Source organism: Cydia strobilella, chromosome 2, assembly GCF_947568885.1.
Source record: "Cydia strobilella chromosome 2, ilCydStro3.1, whole genome shotgun sequence".
NCBI classification, from domain to species: Eukaryota; Metazoa; Arthropoda; class Insecta; order Lepidoptera; family Tortricidae; genus Cydia; species Cydia strobilella.
Genome location: NC_086042.1, coordinates 2,572,562 through 2,585,730, shown reverse-complemented (window position 1 = coordinate 2,585,730; position 13,169 = coordinate 2,572,562). Strand labels below are relative to the sequence as shown.

General features: G+C 38.3%; 1 protein-coding gene across 1 annotated transcript in view; it reads right to left on the bottom strand.

Moving 5' to 3' along the window:
- The window catches only part of LOC134755392 (uncharacterized), a 45,736-nt gene extending 34,161 nt beyond the window's left edge, over window positions 1–11,575 (bottom strand). Inside the window, exon 1 of the mRNA XM_063691947.1 lies at window positions 11,175–11,575. Coding sequence (XP_063548017.1) covers window positions 11,175–11,274 — 100 coding nt within the window. The 5' untranslated portion in view covers window positions 11,275–11,575. The remainder of the gene's footprint in view (window positions 1–11,174) is intronic.
- Between the last annotated feature and the right edge of the window lie 1,594 nt (window positions 11,576–13,169).

Here is a 13,169-nt window from a genome sequence, read left to right as displayed (position 1 = left end):
AAACATTAAAGAACGCCCGAGTCGAGTTGAATACAAGTTTTATTAGTTATATTGTACATTGTCTTGATGAATACAATAATTATTACTTTTTATACATATAGCGTGGTATGGGCATGTGATGAGGAGGGATGAATGCCATATAGGCAAAAGAATGTTAGGGATGAATGTTGATGGACGGAGAGCGTATGGTAGACCCAAAAAGCGATGGATGGATTGTGTGAAAGAGGATATGAGAAAGAAAGGAGTGAGTGCTGAGGTGACGAAAGATAGAGGAGAATGGAAGAGAAAAACATGTTGTGCCGACCCCACATAACGTGGGATAAGGGCAGGAAGAAGAAGAAGAATCATCTATACATGCAGTGTTGCCGTGGTTATTATTTAAAGGTGGCTTCACACATGTATGTGGTCGCCACACCTTTCTTTCTGATGGGATGGGTATGGTATGAGCGGCTGTATCCATCTTTGGACTTTGACAGCTGTCTCTGGTCATTTTGTGGACGATGGAGCGTGGAATTTCTGCCTGATTTTACGTCCTAGGCTCTGTTTTCACGTTTCATTAGTAAGTACATATATGGTTTTGATTTCAACTCTAGACCTCCACGCGTTTCCGAGATTAAGGGTCTTGACAGACAGACAGACAGACGGACGGACGGACAGACAGACGGACAGACAACAACAACACAGTAATGCCAGGCTGAGTCGGGACCATTTCGTGGCTTATATTATTTATGTTGTGTTACCTACGTGTTCTTATCTTTTTTGCCACGAATAAAAGCTATCTATCCATCTATCCTATATTACTCTCCGTTTTTTCGTTTTTACGGAACCCTAAAAAGTGATTAAAGTCCGATAATTGATGAGTTTCGGGTATTTTTCCAACGCACCTTTTGTTTTCCGTTTTACGCACGAAAACTAAACAGCACGCTCTCTAACCACCCCGCGCAGTCTTCCTTACATTCGCGATGAGCACGCGCATCGTTCTGGATCCCGACGCGGAAAGTGCGACTTTCATCGCCGTACGTGCATAAAAGTAAAAGTCGATAATCCGAAACAACCTTGGCCGAAACTAAACGGTTCCAGTAACTTGACAGAATTGTTACCGGTACTGTTGCGCACGGAAGTTCAGAACAAAAATGAAAAAAAAAAAATGAAAATTATATCTATTATACAGGCTGTAAATTTTGTCACCTGCAATAATTTACGGGGTGAATATATAGGTCATACTGAGCAACTTTTACTATGGGACCAACCCCGAAATCGCAAAAAAATTGGCTCTCCCATACAAAATATCAACATCAGTCAGCCAAAATGTACGGAAGTCAATTTTTTTTCTCGATTTCGGGGGTGGTCCCATAGTAAAACTTGCTCAGTATGACCTATATGCATATGCACCCTGTAAATTATTGCAGATAACTAAATTTACACTCTTCACACACATTATAATAAACATTTACTGGGGTCTCTCTTTATTCTTACAGGGCCTGTAAACCTGGCATTAATGATATCCTTAAAGGGTCTTACAATAACGCAGCGTCTTACGTAAGCGAACAACTCGCGAACGCGAAGCGAAGCGGCGCGGCGTGGCGGGCCCACGGCGTTCGCGTTCGCAACGAGATCGCCTACGTAGAACACTTGTATAGGTATCAAAGGATTGATTCACTCCGCGCCGCATCGCTTTCACGTGTTGTTCGCCTACGTAGTACGCTGCGTAATTATAACGGGTCAGCACTGATTGACGTACGTTATTCTTTCCCGGATAAGCAAAGTAATTTTTTTAATAGCATGGTTTTCCGAAAAGTAACGCCTGATTCTATAAATATAAATGTACTTTAAACAAAAATGTATCAATTAAATTGTTTTTAAAGAAAAAACAGTGTGTACAAAACATGCAAATTTAAATAAAATTAGGCTTCGTGTGCCGCATTGTACAGAGCGGAACCGATAGTTTCCGCTACGACGGAGCACGCGTGTGCGTGACAGCATAATCGGCAAGGAGCCATCCCAAGGTCGGCGAGAACGCTAGTGAGAGTGGATATACAATACAATACAATACAAATATTCTTTATTGCACACCAATATAAAAAACCGGCCAAGTGCGAGTCGGACTCGCGCACGAAGGGTTCCGTACCATTACGGAAAAAAACAGCAACATTGTTGTATGGGAGCCCCATTTAAATATTTATATTATTCTGTTTTTAGTATTTGCTGTTATAGCGGCAACAGAAATACACCATCTGTGAAAATTTCAACTGTCTAGCTATCACGGTTCATGAGATACAGCCTGGTGACAGACTGACAGACTGACGGACGGACAGACGGACAGCGGAGTCTTAGTAATAGGGTCCCGTTTTTACCCTTTGGGTACGGAATCCTAAAAAGGACATGAAATACAAATTAAGCACTTAAATTATGGTCACAGGGCGGACACGCTATACATCAAAAATCACTTGCGTTTCTATGTGTAAAAGGCTCGTCTGTACACGCGTCATGCGTCATTGTGTGAGTAAGTTGCTTATGAATAGTATTGAGCGGCCGGCAAACGGCCGTCAATCTGGTATCGCGGGGCGAGGTAATTCGAGTCGGGGCGGGGCGGTGCGTGGCCGTTCTGTATGGTAATACTATTACTTATTCTGTGCTATGGTAGACAACAGGTGGTCTTATCGCTAAAGAGCGATCTCTTCCAGACAACCTAGTATATGGTCTGTGGTAGTGGTGGTATGGTATATGATAGGATATATTATATGGTCGTAATGGTTACTTGAGACAAGAAAACCTTTTTAACTTAGCAATCTTTGGCAGCCTGATTTTTGTTTAACGAAAGGTACAAAGGCACAAAATGTGGAAAGATTCCAAAAAGTTGGAATAGGGGGTTACTGCAATGTTCTGCCACCAGAGTGCAGCACTAGCCCGTTTAGTAAACCATAGAGTAATTTATACGTACTGTGCCTTTGACAGTTTTTTGACAAGTTTTCAGAGATAATAAAATATGACATTGACGCACCAAGGCGGTTTGTTTATAGAAAACTTACCGGGAAACGCGAATCCGAAAACAGAAATGTTAGATAACGAAATTTCGATTTTCTTGTTTTGCGATAGACCCTCAAATTGTGGTAGTATAGTTTTGCGTAATATTAACTATTACTCTCGGAAATTACGGAAACAAAGGATACTTTCATTTTGGAAATGGATATCTCGATTCCCATACAAAAGTATGAAAATACAGTGTGGTTTACCATTTTCACCACTAAAAAGTTATAGCAATTTTGTTTGAATACTGCGCTTTATTTTAGTTGGCCAGTATATTAAGTACAGTAAATGCCACACTCACACTCCCTTACGTCACTCCTACTCGTATATGTATATCTATGCAATTTTGCAGCTCGTTGTACGTTTTCACGTTGATTTAGTTTAATGGTTTATAGACTAATGATTTATTGAAACATCCTTTTTCAGTGTCATTTTGAAAACGCTATCATGCCATTTGGACTTAAAAACGCACCAAGGCCTACAATGAAAGCATTGGAGAGTGAATAAATCAATCACTTCCACAGTGCTACTATCACAGAACATTGGTAAAAACCCGGAATAATCAACAGACAAAGGTACCTTTCCATCATTCCGAGAGCAGGGAAATGATCGATTGACGTATGGCTGGTGCAAAACATGAGAAACCATGGAAAACACCATTGTTTTAAAGTCGAGTGTGAATTATGGTTATTTGTTTATGGTATAAATTGTTAATTAACTTTTTATAAGCTTGCAATTATGTTATCGTTATAGATATCGGAACCTGAAGGTCATTTGTATTGCAAAAATTTCAAAGAAAAAATAGGCCCGTTCATATAAGGCCGAGCGAACATGCGGACCAACAAAATGTGCATAAAAGCCATTTGCGCGGTGCGCACCAATTTTCTGGCCCTCATCATAGTACCCGTAAGGTCCTTACCATTTCGAGGAAATGCCGCCAGCATCCTTGGTACAATGCCTCAAGGGCCTATTTTAGATTTAAGCTAGTTATTAATTTCTCTGTATTGTATATCTTGTATGTAAATACAGAGTTTTTTTTTCATATTGTAAAAAGAGAATCTGATAGTATAGAGAGTTCTGAGGGTTATTGTCATAGTAAATTTTGTAGTCACAGTACATTTACTGCCATCTATCAACACATGATTAAAACTAAAAATGAAAATGTATAAATATATTTAAAAAAATATATATACACGGTGTTTCATGACCCACTACCTAAAAACAGTTTGTTCAGAATCGATAGGAGCATCGATTGCGCTATATTTTAATGGGGGTAATTATTTATCATTGTTTATTATTTCTACATGCCAAGTCTACAAGTTTGTAATGCGACAATATCAATAACTAGCATTTGACACGTTATTTGTCAATGAACAACACCCTTAACTGGCCATTGGTAAACCTTATCTCGTTGCAGTAAGGTATGCAAATGGTCAGTTAACAGTGTTTACGATGGTAACTAGCAATTGTTTGACGTCACTGAAACAACGAAATATCTTGTGTTGAATTACCAAAACGAATATTTTATTAAATATGTATCGGATTAAAGAATAAATACTCAAGATGAGTTCAAAATAAAAAAAATCTGTTGGGGTGTCTCAGGTTTTCAGTGGCTCAAGTAACACCGTGTATATATACGGATATTTAATTGTTTTTTTTTCTAGTACGCCATATGAATTTGGCCCATGTTCTTTCACTGATGTGTTAAAATTGTTAAATATCAAACGGTGCCAACGCCATCTACCCGAGTATAGGCCTAAACTGTGACGCCATCTATTCGAGTATAACTTTTTCTTAATATTCCGAGGCTTTATTTTTCATATAGAGTTACATATATCTTTGGTCTATACGAAGTAATACATATATAGGTATCTAAGTCAATGTTGTATTGTTTATTTTACTTTTTGATTTACTTTAAACGTTTAAAATGGAACAGTGGATCTGAATGATGTTTACAATTACAACATCAAGTCTTTTATAACGAATTAAGCACGGGAAAGTGGCGCGAATCTAATTTAGATCAAAAACGCAGTCTACCCAGTTGAAACATTATTGTACTTGCTATAATGCTATCAGGCCAATTCGAGGTTTAGTTCTTCGATCTGTGTCCGATGGGACACTGATCTGTCAGTGTCAACGTGTGACATATTAAACATAACGGGTCACTCACGTATTTTAAGTCGAAAAACGCTCGACATGTTTCACTCCGTACCGAGGAGTGTCATCAGGAGCTTGCGTTGACGGTGACGGACCGGCGCAGACTGCGGGCCGCAGCCCTCCGCGCCCGATGACTCGGCGCGGGCGCCGGTGGCGGCAGGGGGGGCGAGAAACTACCCTCGTTTACGACATTATTGTCAAATGATGTCAAATGAACGTGTGACGTTTTAGGTTGAAGAAATTTACACTGACTTATCAGTATCATATCGGAAACCGATATAATCTCGAATTTGCCTGTATGATTCCCAGCGCTGGTGCCGATAGTATAATCGTTTTATTTATGTCCAAGATAAATCATTCGAGTTGTTCTAAATATAGGGTAATTTGCGCTAGTTTTCGTCCAGTTCTAGTTCTCAAATTTCTGTGTAACTCTGACACATACATTTTGTTAGTTAATAACAGTTTCAAAACGTACCTAAGACTTAGTACCTAAGACTAAAATTTATACCTATACCTAATTATGAATTATGAATTAGTCCCGCACAGTCTAGCATCTAGTAGGTAGTAGTGTAGTGTTTTCGTCTACTTGACGAAATTTGAATATAAACCTACATTGCTGCACAAATTTGGACTAAAGGTAATCCTTAATGTCTAACCAATATATCTATCTACATAAAAAATGATATTTCGCAAAATGAAGTATATTATTTCCTAATCCGTCAAGTGGACGAAAACTAGAGCATGGACGAAAACTAGCGCAATGACCTAATGTTTTACTTGTGTATGATCAACAGTCTTAGATTATTTGGTAACTAGCTTATGCCCGCGACTTCGTCTGCGTGGACTTAGTAACCCCAGCAAGAGTAAAAATAGCGCCTGGAGAAAGTCTTATAGCAATTATTAAATTTGAGCATATTATGCACACCAATTAGCAGACACTTCATTAATTATCTCAATTCCACCCCGCTTTTTACTTTCTTAAGGGATGATTTTCGGGATAAAAACTATCCTATATCCTTCTCAGGGACTCAACCTATCTCTATGCCAAATTTCATCTAAATCGATTCAGCGGTTTAAGCGTGAAGAGGGAACACACAGACAGACAGACAGACTTTCGCATTTATAATATTAGTATGGATATGGATTGGAAAAAAGACGATGATAGCGAAATGTCTAGTCTAGTTGGCCAAAAAGGAATATATATAGGTAAATAAAATAAATTGCTTTTTGTAGTTATCGTAGGCCTCTCTAAACGTATCGTCGCATGTGATATGCATTCCATTGCGGCACTTGGTCGATCGATTGAATTCGCCACTCCAACTTAGCCAGAAATGATCTAAAACCGCAAGCCATTTGCTGCAACGTCTGAAGAAGCCTTTAATCTGCTTTTACTCTAGTGACCAAGGGTCTGACACTCTTTGATAGAGAAAGATAGTCATATTGCGATTCCTATAAAAGGAAAGAGAAAATTGTGCCATGATTTGTCCTTATCACTGACCGGGTGGCATCGTAGGTAGGAGGCGATGGCGAAATACCGATAAGAGTGAAAGAGAAAAAATCGTATGCTGCCCAAATTTTATATGAATATTCTTTCTCTTACCCCCGGTCGCTCGGTGGCGCGTCTATAACTATTTGTATATACTATGTCTATGCTAGTGACAATGACCTCTAGCCGGGCTTTATTTTCCCAACACGAAGGTTTCCTCAAGTCAATGTTTACAAACCTTTAAAAATCGAACACGACAAGTGGAACTAATCAAAGCGACAATTTCGCCGATTAATTCATTGTGACGTCACACTATAGGTAATCATGTTACCAACTCTTTTTTACTCTTTTTTCCTTTCGACCGTTTCGTAATGACCGGATCTGTACCCGATAATAATCCACCGACCTTATTATCTAAGTTTTAAGGTACTTTATCCAACGGCGTAATATCATGTTACAGTGCACGAAGATCGGTATATTTCGGCGTAACCAAATAAATGAAGTTTTCATAGTCTGTGATTATCTTTATGTGGTTGGTATTACCGAGTATATAGAATATTTATGTAACACAATTTACAAATTGTGTTACATAAATATTATGCGTATGATTGGATTTTGTAATTAGCTTAGCTGCACTTAATATGGATTTGGGTTAAGTTAATTATCATTTGTAATCAAAATATTTACATCGTTTACTTCCGATTTAAAAGTGTGTGAGAATTAATATAGTTTTTTTTAATACTACGTCGGTGGCAAACAAGAATACGGCCCGCTTGATGTTAAGCAGTCTCCGTAGCCTGTACGCCTGCAACTCCAGAGGAGTTACATGCGCGTTGCCGACCCTAACATCACTCCGCACCCTTGTTGAGCTCTGGCAACCTTACTCACCGGCAGGAACACAACACTATGAGTAAGGTCTAGTGTTATTTAGCTGCGGTTTTCTGTAAGGTGGAGGTAGTTCCCCAGTTGGGCTCTGCTCTAGATCTGGAATGACATCCGCTGTCCTGTGCCCTACCACACAAAGACAGATGTCATTACCAGTGCCCATACCTCTCTTTTGGACGTATTTTAAGGACATATCCGGGTCCAGACGTATAGTTTAAGGAGATACCCGGGTCCATCGGAATCGTAAGAAAATTGTGGACTAGTGGGTATAGTGACATCAGTGACTCTGCCTATGAAGCCGATGGTTCCAGGTTCAAATCCTGTTAAGTGCATTTATTCGTCTGATGAACATGGATATTTGTTCCTGAGTCACGAGTCATGGGTGTTTTCTATGTAAGTATTTAAGATTGAGACATTTATAGAATAAATCTAATAGGTATAGCTACACCTATTTCCTAGGATTTCCGCAACAACGTGTCCAATACTCCAGAAGCTCGGCATCACACAGCGTAGTACAGTCGCACATACTGCAGTACTTTGGACATGTATCTAGGCGAGATAATGACTCCATAGAGCAACTGGACGTACAAGGAAGAGTAAAGGATGACTCACGTTAGACCGGGCCGTGACCGGGCCGGAGCTTCCGGCGCTTCTTTTTCTATAGAAAGCATCACGTGATCACCTGTCATGTCATAGAAAAGTCAGCGCCGGAACCTCCGGCCTGGTCACGGCCCGGTCTAACGTGAGTCATCCTTTAAGGGAACCAAATCTCGCGTCAAATCACCTATGCGCTGGACTGACCAAATAAAATCCGCAGTGGGAAACCGCGTATCTGAGTGTGCCAGACAGTCTACCAACAGGGAGAGATGGCGGGAGATCGTGCGAAGCTGTGTCCGCCTCTACTACCGATGCGGACGCCTCAACATGACCATGACCGCTCTTTCAAGAGCGATACGACATAGAAGAAGAAACCTAATTCTAAAAAATAAAGACTAAAATCTGCGCTCCAATCCTTGGCCTCTCAACAAGGTGGCCATCCCACGCTGTATCGCGATTGCGAGTCTTTGCGCGCGAGGATCCCCTGTTAGCTTAATCATCTCCCGAGGACCTTGTGGAGCCTACACTCACCATTGCCCCACGACCCTAGTGTCTCGACGCCAAAAGCTACGAAACCACCTCGAAAGGATGGGTGAAGATCGGGCAGCCAAAAGGGCCTACTTGGGGTCGACCAACTGGACGCCGTCCTGTTGGTCGTCCTAGATATCGTTGGGCGGATGGAGTGGAGGCAGATCTCTGTGAGCTCGGCGTCGGCGAAAGCTGGCGTGATATCGCTCTGGACCGAGCAAAGTGGCATGCAGGGGCGTAGCTAGAGGATATGGCGCCCGGGGCAGTCACCAAATTTGCGCCCCCTGACGACTGACAAAAGGATGGCGCCCGGGGCACTTGCCCCCTCTGCTCCCCCCCCCCCTAGTTACGCCACTGGTGGCATGCTCTTGTGTTGGAGGCCAAGACTCATTTTGCCAGCCAAGTAAGTAAGTAAGTAAAAAAAAATTGCACCAAAATGATCTCTAGTTAATTTAGGACCAAAGTTGAGAGAATTTTAATATAGGTACCTACTTGGGTACTTGGGTAGTTAAGGTGTCCATTTTCTCAATTAAGACTAAAGTTAAAATGGTACTTAAATTGATACAATCGCCACTCATAGAAACTACAATAAAACAAATCAGTCTGTTAGTGCAAAATTGATTCAATTAGAAACTCCGTTATATTTCGTAACAGTCCGATCGAACCAAGGCGCAAGATTGGTTGCAAATTATCGCCTCGATGGTTTCTATTCTATTTATTATGTATTGTCTGTGGCGAAAACCCCTTATTTCGATTATTATGGATATCGGTGATATGAATAATGGGGAAAGTGAAGGTTACGCCCGAATATTTAAAATTTGCGTAGGATTATTGCAAATTTATCAGTTGATAACCCGAATTACCTCAGTAATCGTAGAGCCGCACACCACGCCACCACGCATCATAAACTCATAACTTAAAATGTCATTATAAAACGAATTCAAATATGTAGCGTATTTTCACGAAACAAACTCCAGCGATAAACAATTTTTGAATGCCACTTATGGTTTTATTTCGTGGTGGGGTAGAATTGCAAGGCGAAGATAACACCTAAGTACTACAAAAATGGTCGTACACAGTGTTAGAAGAAAATCCTGCTTAGAACGTTCCGGCAGGATTGAAACTGTTTACCGGATATTCTTTTGATGAATGTAAAATTGGCATTACTAAAAATAAGTAATAAGTTGAAATTTAATAGACAATCCAATGTTTTCAGTCTTTCATGAGTCTGAAATGCCTCAATAAAAAGAACATTTCACTAGTATGTATACCATTATAATCACTCGTAAATCCTATGAGTCCATGACAGGCCAATGTGAGTTTTACTTCTTCGAACTGTTTCCAATATGATACTGATATCAAAAACGTCACTTTTGACACTGACCGATCGGTATCATATCGGAAACAGTTCGAATAACCAAAACTCGAATTGGCCTATTAGTAACTGACGATACAATCTGAACTGCATGATGAACCAAATGCCCAATTTTGGCCAAAAAGGCATAGGATTGTGTTAAAATACGTACAACTTTTTGTTGTATAACTCATGTTTGACAAAAAAAGGTTTAAAAATATATATTTTTTTTGTTTTTTTATTAAAAGTTCAAATTCTGATCAAATTACTATTTCTGTTCCGGATCGTCACATTTTATTTCGGACTTTTCTATGTACGTGACGAACAAGAAAAGAAGTCTAAAAAGCAGGGGCGTTTTTTTACTATTTTTTTTTATTTCGAAAGATGATTTTGAGTACTTAGGTAACATAAACATGCATGAAATAAAACTATGAAAACGGATTATATCGCGTATATTGAATTTATAATACATCTTTACTTGAAAATATTTGTAGTGTATAACTTGCCTTATGGACCGATTTTGCATGTACAACTATCCTTAAAGTTTATAGTCTATGATTGTTCATTATTTTAGTATGTGGGTATTTTTGCACTTTGTAATTTTTCCTCAGTCACCCGTTGACCACGAACGCTGTAAAGGGTTCGAAACGTCGGGATGTATTATAAATTCAATATACGCGATATAATCCGTTTTCATAGTTTTATTTCATGAGTAACTATCGCGGTAACCGAAGACAATATTATAATCATGCATGTTTAGAAAATGGTGTTGTGTAGAGACTGTAGAGTCCATGTAGAGTCATAGTTTTGTGAACTAAATGTTTCTGCTCCGAAATTTCGAGGGAGTATTTTTACTTAGCAGTATTTATATTATGTATAATAATATTAATAAATCAGCCTATATACGTCCCACTGGTGGACTTGGGCACGAGAGGGCTTAGGCTATTGTCCCGACGCTGGCACAATGCGGGTTGGGGACTTCACACAGGTCCTTTGAATTTCTTCCCGGATTTTTTTATATAAATACTAGCAGGACATCATTAAGCAGTTTTAAGATCTGATCGTTAACGCCTATTTTTGTCCTACTGAAGTATAAATTAAATTGGTTTTCAAGTAAAAATAAAATTGATAAATTCTCACCTCTCGGGCTGTAAGCTCCCCCAATGTCCAAAAGTTGTCCGCAAATTAAAAAAAATACAACACTCCTGCTCACACTAGCAACACTACACCGGGACAACATTATCACTTCACAACACTATTCACTTAAACATTACGATTTAAAAAATATAAAAAAGTTATGTTACTAAATTAATTTCATAATCGAAATAAATTTGTGAACGCATCTGTATTTTTTTTTTAAGTTTCTTTTTTTTTCAGGAAGCGACCGATGCCGGCGGCGTCCGATTTAGAAATGATACGAAAAAAGCTACGGCTGATGGTTGTTGTTGTTGACTAATGATACAATGTTTTTACTTTTTTCCGCGTCTGTCATCCCCACTGGGAAAATGTTGCGCCGATTCTGGGGTCGGCAACCTTTATTCAATATTAGTATATATATACAATATAAGTATATATGTACAATGGGGTCCCTTTGTTTGACATAATTATTGAAAGTCATAATGTAATGATTGTCATATTATCATTAGTCATAATTCTGAAACCTGTAACTTTTCGGGATTTTCCTCAGGTTATCCTGGCATGTATGGCAATCCTGAAAAGTTACGCGTTTCTGAGAAAAACCAAATTATGACTAACGAAAATGTGGCCAAATAATACATTATGACTATATTAAAATATTTAGTATAAAACTATATGCGAAATAATAGAGACCCATATAAAATACCTAGCGATATTTATTAAAACAGAGATTAAACAAATGATCATATCTCAACCTAAATTAGTCTAAGGCATTGTTCCCAGAACACTGGCCGTATTCCCCCTCTCCTCTCTGTAATTTAATTTCTTTAATTTATTTCGAATAACTAACTTTTTCTGCTGCGTTACCGTACAAAATGTAAATTTTATCTGATAATTTTATTTTGTTAATTTTAATGTGTAATAGTAGATTGTTAACCAAGGGATGAAAGGCACTCATTTCTGCCGAGGTGTCTTGGCGCTCGAACGCAGTGAGAGCGCCAATAGTCCGAGGCAGAAATGATGCCTTTCACCCGAGTTAAACACTCTACTTTTCATTTCGAATACGAGGAAAGTAAAATGCATGTGTTTTTTCAAAAACATGACGAATAATACATTTTTATAGTATTTATTGAGGGAACTTTCAATTAAAAATTCAGGCAAAAGTATCGTTATTTATGGAATGGAAATTGTATAACAAATCCATTTAAACTCAAATTTCAATTGCTTATCGTAAAAAAATTAAAAATATCGTACTTCGAACGTAAAATGCTCTAGTGCAGACACGTATCATTTTCTGCGCACCTTTTAGAACAACAATGACCCTCTATCAGAGCATGAGAAATGAAAAATTAATACTTATATGCATCTTATAATGCCCGTGTAAACAAAAAAGTAAAAAATCAACATGGTGTTTGAAAAATGGATTTTTCTTTGCTATTGAGTCTAGGACACGAAATTAAGTGTTCTAAAAGCTGATTCACCTATCTAAATACTACTCTAAATAAGAAAAATAAAAAACCAAATTTTCTATTTATAATTTATTTTTAAGTTGTCATTTAGTATATTTAGATCAGTACGGTTTCACTCAATATCATTAAAAAAAAAACCTAAAACGATAGTGAGTGAAACCGTACTGATCTAAATATTTTGAAATATGTCTCACGTTAGTTTAAGTTCGCTTGTCATTTAGTTCTACTTTTTCGTAGGTTTATTTTAATTTATAAGTAATTTGTATGTTTGATTATTACTCTAGTATAATTTTTTTAAAGTTTAGTTTTTAGTTTTAAATTTAGTTTGTAATTCTTATTCTAAGGCCTTTTATTATGTTTCTTTATATTTCTACCGTTATAATAAAATAAGTTCACAATATACACGGTGGCTAAAAAATAAAGTGCATTCCCGTTGCCAGGGAGGTTTTGGGATTATAATGAGCAACTTTTACTATGGGACCAACCACGAAATCTTCACACTTCACTTCTCTCACTTAGTTATAAATAG